General features: G+C 41.5%; 1 protein-coding gene across 1 annotated transcript in view; it reads right to left on the reverse strand.

Moving 5' to 3' along the window:
* LOC124641292 (orexin/Hypocretin receptor type 1-like) overlaps nt 1-12,392 on the reverse strand; it is a 138,778-nt gene that overhangs the window by 11,373 nt on the left and 115,013 nt on the right. The window contains exons 5-7 of the mRNA XM_047179338.1: nt 11,547-11,680; nt 10,956-11,112; nt 6,543-6,655 (exon numbers count right to left, since the gene is read on the reverse strand). Of these exons, the coding sequence (XP_047035294.1) occupies nt 6,543-6,655; nt 10,956-11,112; nt 11,547-11,680 (404 nt within the window). The remainder of the gene's footprint in view (nt 1-6,542; nt 6,656-10,955; nt 11,113-11,546; nt 11,681-12,392) is intronic.

The following is a 12,392-nucleotide window of genomic DNA, read 5'->3' on the forward strand; positions in this document are numbered from 1 at the left end:
CTTGTACTTTAAAAGCTAGAGTCTCTAACTAGAGTCTCTGTAGCTACAAGTTTACAAATACCTGTATTTTGAAATGAAACTTGTACAAGCACAATAGTAGTACTTCAAAAGAACTAAGTTTTATTTTCTAAAGATTTGAAACTGTGTGTTGAAAAGAAATATATTTTTATAGCTATAGCTAATAGACAAATCTATTCTTAGTTATTTTTTGTCTCAAATGTGTAGGTATTTGGGGAACAATCCACTAGGCTGCACGCCCACGTCCGATAAATCGGTGACAGATTTTTTTTAGGAGATGGAATACACTGGTAGCTATATAGAGGTATACTGCAATGTACATGTCTTACAAAAAATTGACCCGATTATCTGTCCTACAAATGTTTGACGTGGGTGGGCAGCCGAAAATGTCATTGTTTTCGAATCATGCCTTTAATTTTATATCACACAAAAGGTACTTTTTTTTCTAGGTGCCTAAAAGCACAGTGATCGCAAACGGATACCATTTTTAGGGTTCCGTATCCAAAGCGAAAATTTACCCCCTATTGTTTTCGACTTTCCGTCTTCTGTCCGTCCGTCCGTTCGTCTGTCACCAGGTTGTATCTCATGAACCGTGACAGTTATAGAGTTGAAATTTTCACAGATAATGTATTTCTATTGCCGCTATAACAGCAAATACTGAAAACTAGATTCAACTATATATTTTGGGGGGCTCCCATACAACAAACGTGATTTTTTCGCTCATTTTATAAATAACGGTAAGGAACCCTTCGTGCGCGAATCCGACTTGCACTTGGCCGGTTTTTTTTTAATTTCAGTAAAATAAAATTCTTTTATAATTACAACAATAAAACCTCAAATGTAAACCACCCTTTATGTTAACACATAAAATTGTTATAAAAGTGTCCTTAATTAGCCAGCCTTAACGAGATGTCTCAATAACGTTGTTATTTTACTATCAAGACTACATCATTATAATGTTTACGATTTAACTCAGTCGTTAGACTGAAAAAATAAAAATGAATAATCTGAACAAAAGGATTTGACTTCGGTACCAGCATTTTCTTAAGTAAATTGTAAACATACCAAGATTTTTGGAATAATGCTCTGGATTTGACGTAGAGTTGTCTAGACATTAAATAAATTGTGAACGAACTATTTTACGAATATAATACGAATTGCCGTGTAGCGACGGCTTAAGAATACATATGTCGCTACCCCTTCTTCCAGTGGGTGTCGTAAAAGTCGACTAATGGAGTATAAAATGCACCAAACACCAGTGCAAGAGAAGGAAAACTCGGAAAAAAACCCTCTATCAACCCGTCTGGCCAGCGTGATAGCAGTAGGCTAAATACCTCTATGAGCAGCACAAAAAAGCCACGGCCCCTAGTTCCCGGCAGTCCCGCTATTCCCGGTCATGGTGGCGACCGTGGTTACGGCGGGGCAGGGGGTGCGAAGAATCTCCGGGTTACGGGAGGCCACCAAACAAAACTGACTCTGGCGACGTACAACGGCCGCACGCTACGGCTTGACTCGCATCTGGCGCAACTCGAGGTGGAACTTGGGAAGATTAGGTGGCACATATTAGGGTTATGTGAAGTTCGAAGAGAGGGGGAGGACACCATAACCCTCGAATCAGGTCACCTAATGTACTTCCGAGAGGGAGACCAACAATCCCAAGGTGGCGTTGGGTTTCTGGTTAATAAGTCCCTAGCTGATAACGTTGTGGAGGTGTCTAGTGTGTCGAACAGGGTAGCGTACCTTATCTTAAAGCTCACCGACAGGTATAGCCTCAAGATAGTGCAAGTGTACGCACCGACCTCGACACATTCAGACGATGAAGTGGAGGATATGTTTGATGACATATCAAGGGCCCTCCACTTCACTACAAAGACCCATTACACCGTTGTCATGGGGGACTTTAACGCTAAAGTGGGAGTACAGATTTGCGGCGAATCGGCAGTAGGATCCCATGGATTTGGAAGCAGGAATCATAGGGGGCAAATGCTCGTCAACTTCCTCGAACGTGAGGGGCTCTTTTTGATGAACTCTTTTTTCAAAAAGCAGCCCCAAAGGAAGTGGACGTGGCAAAGCCCCGACACTATGACTAAAAATGAGATTGACTTCATCATGACGAACAAGAAGCACATATTCAGAGACGTCTCCGTGATCAATAGGTTTAATACCGGTAGCGATCACCGACTTGTCCGAGGCTCTCTGAATATCAACTTTAAGGCTGAACGTTTCCGTCTGATGAAGGCCAGGCTCCGACCAACACTGCTCCAAACCATGACAGGATCTGAAACGTTCCAGTCAAATTTGGAGAACCGATTTGCCGCCGTGGAAACCACAACAGACGTTAACCAGAACCACGAAAATGTGGTTCGGATCCTCAGGGAGGAAGGTTCGAGATTCTGTAACATGCAGCGTAAGGGCAAGAAATCAAAACTTTCGGAAGAGACATTAGGGCTTATGAAGAGACGACGTGAAAACCCACCTGTCACTTCGTCAGCTAAGCGGGCTCTAAACCAAGAGATCAACAAGCACGTACGACGTGACCTCCGGTGCTCCAATACTCTTGACATTGAAAGAGCAATTGAGCTGAATCGGGGGTCAAAGGTGTTCGTACAATCTCTTGGAAGAAGCCACTTGACGAAGCTGACCACAAAAAGTGGAGAAGTCGTTTCTTCGGTGCCCGCAGTCCTTTCGGAAGTGGAAAATTTCTATGGCCGGTTATACGCATCGCATGCATCTCGACCTGATCCCGGAAATGAGGATTCTAGAGCCACATTAACGCGCCATTTCACCGAAGACCTGCCAGAAGTCAGCAGTGGCGAAATCGAGATCGCTCTGAGACAGCTCAAAAATGGAAAAGCCCCTGGCGAGGATGGCATTACAACAGAGCTATTAAAAGCAGGAGGAAAGCCCGTACTGGGGGAGCTCCAGAAGCTTTTTAATGCCGTCCTGTTTGAAGGGAGAACTCCAGAGGCGTGGAGTAGGAGTGTTGTCGTCCTGTTCTTCAAAAAGGGAGACAAAACCCAGTTGAAGAACTATCGACCCATTTCCCTCCTAAGCCACGTCTATAAGCTGTTCTCAAGAGTGATCACGAACCGACTTGCGCGAAGACTCGACGAATTCCAACCACCGGAGCAGGCTGGGTTTCGGAGCGGATACGGCACCATAGACCACATCCACACAGTGCGGCAGATTATACAGAAGACCGAAGAGTATAATCAGCCCCTGTGTCTAGCATTTGTGGACTATGAGAAGGCCTTTGACTCGGTTGAAATCTGGTCTGTTCTGGAGTCCCTGCAGCGTTGTCAAGTAGATTGGCGATACATCCAAGTGATGAGATGTCTCTACGAAGCCGCTACAATGTCCGTCCAAGTACAAAATCAGCAAACAAGGCCCATACCGTTGCATCGAGGAGTGAGACAAGGGGATGTTATTTCCCCGAAACTGTTCACTAATGCAATGGAGGATATGTTCAAGACGCTGAACTGGAAAGGACGTGGCATCAACATCAATGGCGAACACATCTCTCACTTGCGATTTGCTGACGATATCGTCATCATGGCAGAAACGCTGCAGGACCTACAACAAATGCTGAACGACCTGGCTGAATCTTCTCTACGCATCGGCCTACGGATGAACTTGGACAAAACCAAGGTCATGTTCAATGAACATGTTCTACCGGAACCGATTGCGATACACGGTGCCGTTCTCGAAGTTGTTCGGAAATATGTATACCTCGGGCAGACATTGCAGTTAGGTAGAAACAACTTTGAGGACGAGGTGAATAGGAGAATTCAGTTGGGTTGGGCTGCATTTGGGAAGCTACGTCGAGTCCTAACATCGTCGATCCCACAGTGCCTAAAGACGAAAGTCTTCAATCAGTGCGTCCTACCTGTCATGACTTACGGAGCCGAAACGTGGACACTGACGGTACGGCTGGTCCACAAGTTTAAAGTCGCTCAGCGGGCTATGGAAAGGGCTATGCTTGGCATTTCTCTGAGGGATCGCATCAGAAATGAGGTAATCCGTCAGAGAACCAAGGTCATCGACATAGCCCACCGAATCAGCAAGCTGAAGTGGCAGTGGGCTGGCCATATTAGCCGAAGAACCGATAACCGTTGGGGTAAACGAGTTCTAGAGTGGAGACCACGCCTCGGCAAGCGTAGTGTAGGACGTCCTCAGGCACGGTGGAGTGATGACTTGCGCAAGACGGCTGGCAGGAGCTGGATGCGAGTAGCCGAAAATCGATCTCAGTGGCGTGCACTTGGAGAGGCCTATGTCCAGCAGTGGACTGCGATAGGCTGATGATGATGAACGAACTATAGTATCATTGAAGCATAATTTAAGGTTTATTTCTATGATTAAGATATACCTAATTATGACTATGGCGCACATTTATAATACATACGAAAATGGATGAATCTTACCAATTATGGCTAACTACCGGCTGTCACTGAAAATTTATGAAAAACTCTAATGATTGAATCATATTTTGAGTTTCTATTTTTTCAGAATCGAAACACACTAATTTCATAATAAACAGTAAGGCCTAATAAGACCTTTTATTCAAACATAAAAATTCCAATGACAGAAACGCTAAATTAATTAGTTTGTATTAAAAATATATCAACGTCTAAACGACAAGTTTCTATGACAATATAAACTGTACAACTTGCCAAAAAAATTTAGACGCGTCTATTACCTACTCCAGTTTATCGAGTGCGTCAATTTTGTTTCTGTTTTACCAAAGAGATGTGACAAGGAACATTGGAGCCTTTAATAGCGTTTGTCACCAATAAACAAGGCATTTGCGCGGCGAGTGCCTTGACAGAAGCTTGTCACTGTCAATGTCACTGTCACTTTGAGAGGTAAAACGGTTTAAATGTTTGTTTATTTATTGATAGCTGGCTGTGGCTTTGGATAAATTTGGTTTAGGAGATCTGGCCAGATTAGAAATTGTAGTATCGTAGCCCTGATAAATAAAGGAGAAAGAAAGGTGGAGAAAATGGTATTCCATCTCAAAAAAAAGTTTAAATTATGTGTGGCCAAAATGTAGGTACCTGATACGGTTTTGCGTTTTTATTAGACAAGTATCAAATAAACAAAAGGACCATCGTAAATGCCCATTTTATATCCTAATTTACAGTCCAAGTTCTAGACTACGATTTGTGCCAAAACTAATGGCTAGCAAAAATATTCAAATATATTTTTGTGACAGCCAATTAATTTATCTGGGACAAATATTTTATTATGCCTCTCCGGTACAATTCATTGCAAAAAAAACAACGTCACAATCGAATTTCGCTGTTATTTCCACAAGGACAATAATTCTCAAGAAATCTGTCACAATAACTTACTTTTATGACAGTTGGGTAAAAACATTAACTGAGGTGGACGCTCCCGTCCAATTATGTGTAATTGACAGGATTACGCCATGTAATCGTTTATTTATGCAGATTACAACGATTACTGTAATCCCTGCTGAATGTTATGTCAGATTTATTTTCTGGTATAATTGTAATTTGTTTTTTTTTTTTGTTGTTGTAGTTAATTGCCGGGTTTTAGGACAACAAAATGTGAACCTCCTTTTAAGTTTTAAAGTGCTTTATTTTTATAATAGCTTTAATATTTTTCAGGATAGTGGCACATTATAGCGGCACCGCAACAACACGGCTGCAGCACGGCGTCGCCTCGAATTAAGACTAGGGCTAGCTGCCAGCGCGCTAACCACGCGCTGTCCGCTCGCCGTCGTGTAAGCTTGCTGTCACCGCAAACTCAATATTATTTTAAGACGATTATGATTGATGTTATGATTAAACACGACGTAATGACGTTGTTTCGCTGCCGGCTCGGAGTCGGCGCGCAATTAGCACGCCGTCGGCGCGCTGTACGCATGAGGACCGCTCGCTTACAGCACGCGGGCGGCGAGTCGAGTTGTGTAGAAGCGGCAAGCACGCTGACTGCTCGCCGTTGGCTGTTTCATATTGACATTACGAAATATATTATAATATACACGATTTAATGATCTAAATTGAATGACAACTTAAATGCTGGTGTGGAGCCGTGCTGTTGCGGTGCCGCTATAATGTGCCATAACCTTAAGTATTTTATTGTTATATTTATTTATTTTGTCTGAAATTGAATCTCCTAAATAGGGATATAAATCCGTAATGTACATGTTGTGACGTTAAGTACATAGCTTATTACATTGTATCATCACAAACAATCTAGCTAAATGTCGACCATAGCCCATGTCATTTCTGCTAAGTCTTTCTAAAAAAACAAGCATGAGAACATAATATCACGATTATAACAGTATCTCAAGAAATAAGTAGGTAAACAAGATGTCAAAATCACTTCTGTAGGTGGTATTCCTAACTACGCAAACAAACGACAAATTGTTTGCCTTCGAAACAATAATACCATTAATGATGAATGAAAAAAAATATTGTTTCTGTGATATGTGTAAAAAATAATGATAACTAATAATAATATACAAATGACGAAAATAACAAACAATTAATACATACCACTCATAAAGTTGTATATGAGAGGATTGACAGCTGAGTTCGCGTAGCACATGACGTGGCTGATCAGTGCTATGCACGTCATCACTTCTGTCTGCTGCACGTCGTATGCAACCCTGGAACAAAAGACCAATATTAATTAGGAGCTCGTGGCAAAACGATGATGCCCTCCTAGCCAATTATCTGCGATGGCGGCTGTTCTCATAAGGAAAGTAGCCAACTTCTTTCTTCTTTCTCCTGCCCTGTTCCCAAATATTACTTGGGGTCGGCGCAATATGTCATTTTCTTCCATTTTCCCCTGTCACTCGTCATACTGACACTCACTCCCTTCCTATTCATATCATCTTTCAGGCAATCCATCCATCTTTTCTTAGGTCTTCCTCTTCCTCTCCATCCATCTACATTCATACTTAGCACACACTTTGTTGCATGCGTATCATCCCTCCTCATTACATGTCCATACCACGACAATCTTCTACTTCTCATCTTTTCTGTAACTGGCGCTACTTTCAGACTTCCTCTAATGTAATCATTCCTCACTTTATCCATTCTTGTAACACCACACATCCATCTCAGCATTCTCATTTCTGTTACATGCACTCTCTTCTCGTCCCTCTTTTTCAATGCCCAACACTCCGATCCATACAGGACGACAGGTCTAATGACGGATTTGTAAATTTTGCCCTTCAGTTTGAGGGGCATCCGCGGGTCACAAATAGCGCTAGTTACCTGTCGCCACTTCATCCATCCAGTATTGATCCGATGCGTAACGTCCCTGTTCACCTCACCGTCACTTTGGACGAGTGAACCAAGGTACCGGAAGTCGGAGCAAACTGGTAGGGGCATGCCGGCTAGGGTTATGGTCATGGGTCCCGAAATACCGCCAAAATCACAATGAAGGTATTCGGTTTTACTCCTGCTCACCTTTAAACCCACTGTCTCCAGTCTCAGCCGCCATGCCTCCAATCTACTCTGGACCTCTGGCCCACTCTCCCCCACCAGAACAATGTCATCGGCGAAAAGCATACACCAGGGTGCCTCCTCGCGTATATCTGCCGTAAGCGCGTTCATTACAAGCAGGAAGAGATACGGGCTGAGGGCCGACCCCTGATGTAAGCCAACACCTACACTGAAGCTGGCGGTAGTGCCCGCTGCGGACCGGACTTCTGTACGGCATCTGCCGTACATCGCTCGGATCAACTGCACATACTTCCCTGGTATACCTTTCTCCTCAAGGGCCCACCACAAAACCTCACGAGGCACCCGGTCATATGCCTTCTCGAGGTCAACGAACACCATATGCAAGTTTTTGTGTGCACCCCTGTACTTTTCGCACAATTGGCGAATACAGAATATAGCGTCCGTTGTACTCAACTAGTGTAGGAAAGTAGCCAACTGCGCAGGACATATTATAGTGCACAAGCATTTGCGCAGACAGAGGTGCACTCACTATTCCTTCACCCTCTTAGCCAGATGGGACAGCAATCCGACACGGCCAGAGAGAGATCAGGTGCAGGACCGACATTTAAGTGCTCTCCGATGCACGGGTATAAAATCAAAAAACATATGGAGAAAAAAAATAGCAGATCTTCGAGTCTATCTATCATATGGTTAAATAACGCTTGGTCTGATCATGTCATACCGAGTTCCTCCGTGTTTCGAAGCTACTACAATCATTTGAAAATCTTTTGTCGTCGTTACGTGTAGTCAGAAGCCAGATTTGACAACTAGTCTTACCAAGGGGTATCGGGTTGCCTAGGTAACTGGAAATTTGGGTTTAAGGAGGTCAGATAGGCAGGCGCTCCATACAAAATACAGATACAGACAGACTTGTCAAAATAATTTTATCTTAAAATCTTAGCTGATGGAAAACACGTGTAAAGATGAGGACACTAGAGTAAAGATAAAGATACTCTGATGGAAGCTGTAATTGGTTTACTATGAAGTCAATTATTGTCATTATTAGTACTGATGAAAGATGAAAGCCTATTGAACTTGACTGGGGAGTAATGGAATTATGAATATTTCTGGGACAAAATGTAAGAGCACAGACGTTATGGAAATTATAGGTAGGCATAGGCATTTCAGTGATAATCATTTCTTTGGTTAATGCTATTTATTTCAGATCAAGAGATAGCCTAAGAGCCTTAGAAAATTATAGCCTGCTTTTATCCATGTGGAAGTACTTAGTTCCTTCGGAACGTGTACATAATGATATCTAAGGCTGATTTTGGGCACGGCGGTTGAACAAAACTCATGTAAGGGGATCAACCAGCTGCGCAGGGCATATTATAGTGCACAAGCATTTGCGCAGACACAGGTGCACTCACTATTCCTACACTATTATCGCGCGATGGGTTGGCAATCCGACACGACCGACGAGAGATCAAAATCTGTATGTATGTATACATAGTCCTCACACAAAACAATAACATACCTTTTACCAGTTGAAGACTTCCATTCTCGAAGTGTAATGTCGGATAGCATTATGATAACTTTTACAAAATTAAGTCCTGAACTTAATAAAATTCTCTATAACAACAGCAGTAACTCAAGTTAATTAAAACTGACAAAATTGTCAAGAAATGTAAAATAACCCGGGAGAATTCAAAATATGACTTTTAATATTTTTTTCCGCATCAAAAGGTATAAAGAGGGACCTTTTAAGAGTAACCGCAAACTACCAACTTTTAGTCGGCCGACAGTTTTACCGGCGCCAGACAAGTACAGAGATGAATGGGAGTGTGCACATAACAACGACCAGGTATTTGTCCGGTAACAGATCGACTGAAAATTTTGATTGAATTCAGGATTTTCTTTAAAAAAATCCTAGCATCGGGCAACTGTCGGCCGACTGTTTACTCTGCAGTGTGAGCGAAGACAAGGAATAAAGAGGGAATTTCTAAGCAAGGCCACTTTGGGAGGTGATAAAGGGATTTTGTCGACACCTTGATTCTGCAAAATTTAATATAGTTCAAGGAAAATTCAGAAAAGCATTGATTGGAATAATTTGATACTTTATTAAAGGATCGGTACTGCCCAAATTACTGTTCGATTTTGTCTTGCCATAATTTATTTGGGGCGAAGAAAGATAAGGTTATTAATTTCATATTGTTTTTTAAGGGATTTATTTTGGCCTGCGGAAATATTTGGGTGGTAAATAGTAGATATAGATATTATGATGTCATCATGTGAAAAGATAATTTGTTTGTTACGAATACTTATCAGTCTAACCAAGGGGTTTTGGGTTGCTCGGGTAACTGGGTTGAGGGGGTCAGATAGGCAGTCGCTCCTTGTAAAGCACTGGTAGGTACTCAGCTACATTCGGTTAGACTGGAAGCCGACCCCAGCATAGTTGGGAAAAAAGCTCGGAGGATGATGATGACGAATATTCATCATAATTAAACATTAAAGTTTTATCATTCATATTTAGGAATAACAAAGATGTTACAGAAAACAAATAAAATATTCCTGTTTATCGTCGTCTAGACTGAAAATCTCGGAAATACAATTTCTGCTTCTTATTTTTTGTTGCGTTTCTAGGAATCAAAGCATATCTTATTTCTTTCTCCTGAAAAGTAAAGTTGTTTACTCTTACGAGGTTCTCACTATTATGGTCCTTTTATAGTGGAGTATTAAAACCCCTCCGCTTTGATGCCACGTTTTTTTCCAACTCGAGCAGCGTTTACATACATCGGGCTGAAACCCTAATTTACGAGTATACATGGTATGAGGTATATAATTATTTCTAATAATCTTTAGACTATTATTCAAGCAAATAACAATATTCTTAACAAAACTTCGACATTGTCAAATGACACAACTCCTGAAAGTGTACTTAGACGAATATTTAGTTAACTTCGCCTACACCTAGGAACGTGAACAGAATTTAAATGAAACATACTAAAACGTTTCTCTTGTTAATTTCTTCGGCTTATTGACCTTGCTCAATGGATTAATATAATGTTTCAATTATTTTCTGGGATAAAGGTCACAGCTTAACACCCTCTCTACAGAGTTAGTTGAATGAAAATATTATTTGAAGGCGTTTTACAATCTTTGTGATAGTATATAATTTCAATACCTTCAAGTGTTATGTGTCGGATATTTTGTTAGCAGCACCTCGGATTGATCAATTTTAATCACAAAAAAACCGACCTCGAAAGAACTGCAAATTAATCTCATAAAAATATCCGAGATTCATGAAGGTCGGCATGGTACTGTGGCGCTCTCTGGTTGGCACTGGAAAGGCAGACGGTTATAGGTAACAACGAATATAATCAAGGTAGTTAGTGGTACCCAGGGAGGAAGGAAAAGCTGCGGAGAAACCCTAAGGAAGGTAGGTCAGGCGCCTTCCGCCTGAGAGCGCAGCTGACCCTCAGTTAACGCGTTCGTGTGGATTGCAGGTGTACTCACCGCAGCACAGATAGCAGGTGCACAGGGAAGTAGCAGACTGCGAACATGACGACGACTGCCACTAGCATCTTGGCAGCCTTCCGCCTGGAGCGCAGCTGACCCTCAGTTGACGCGTTCGTGTGGATCGAAGGTGTTGTTCGACGGTTTGCTGCTAACCCTGGAGACAACGGTCATCATTAATACATAATTATAAGTGTATCTTACCAAAAAACATAATATCAGCTTGAGAGCTCGCACATAGCAGCAGCACAGGTCAATCCATCATAAAGTTAAGCAACGCTTGGGGCAGTCGGTCAGTAGATGGATGGATGGGTCTATCTATGTACGTATATCATAAGGAGTTCATCAGTTTAGGTAGGGACTTTTTCTAAGACGGAACTTTTCTACGTTGATATTATTTTCTAAGTACATCTTGGAAACCAATGACCGTGTTTCGCAAGGCACGATAAATTGTAGGTTCCGGCTATTATTTGAACATTTTTGGCAGTCGTTACAGGTAGTCAGAAGACAGAAATTCTGATATCCAGTAGTAAGGGTAGGGGGGTAGTATATCCGTTGTTCTAATGTTATTTATGCAGGAAATGTACTTACAATTCTTGCAGTTATTATGCCCCGTGGGTGTGGTACAGAGTGTGTGTGACTCCGTATGCCCTGGGATGTTGTCTGACCTCCATAACACCCTCACGATCTGACAGTACGCTATCATCATCAGGAACAGTGGAAATCTGGAGACAAGAGAAAACTAACAATTTATTGTGAAGTCTTATGATCAGCATGTCAACTCAAACCCCTAGCATTAATTTCTTGTCTGAAATTAATTGAATATCATTCTAGAACTGTTAAAGTTTTCTCAGCGCTTTTTTGAATAGGCTTCAGAATAATTGGATACATGATTTCATGATAAATTATCAGCCTCAGCTAGCTAGTTTAAGCTTTACTTTTTTCTTCATAATTTAATTTATTTCTTACCATTGAATTCTGATCGTAACATGTGTACTTAATAGACCTTTTAACAGGATCATTCGTTAATACTTAAATCTTATTACGAGTGTTTGATTTAGTTCGTACAATCTTTCGTTCTTTCCAATTGCTTAGTAAGCTACTAATTAGGCCATAGGATTTGTGTGGCCTTAGCTTTCTGATAGGGACCTAATTGTTTCATATCCCAAAGCTTATGTGAGATTTAGGTCTATTAATACCTAATAGCCTGGGCATTAAACTATCTAGATGATTTCATTTATTTACTTATTGGATCTCAATAAAATCCTTTTATTATAAATGTGGAAGTAAGTGAGTCTGTGTGCATCGTAACTACATTAAAAGGATTGAACCGATTTGTTAATGATCATGATCAATAACTGCTCATCAAGTTAAAACAAAACAAACCATAGTGCGCCAAAGTTGTCTTTTTCGTAACTAGATGGCGTTGGCGTCGAA

This window comes from Helicoverpa zea, chromosome 22, assembly GCF_022581195.2.
Source record: "Helicoverpa zea isolate HzStark_Cry1AcR chromosome 22, ilHelZeax1.1, whole genome shotgun sequence".
Taxonomy (NCBI): Eukaryota; Metazoa; Arthropoda; class Insecta; order Lepidoptera; family Noctuidae; genus Helicoverpa; species Helicoverpa zea.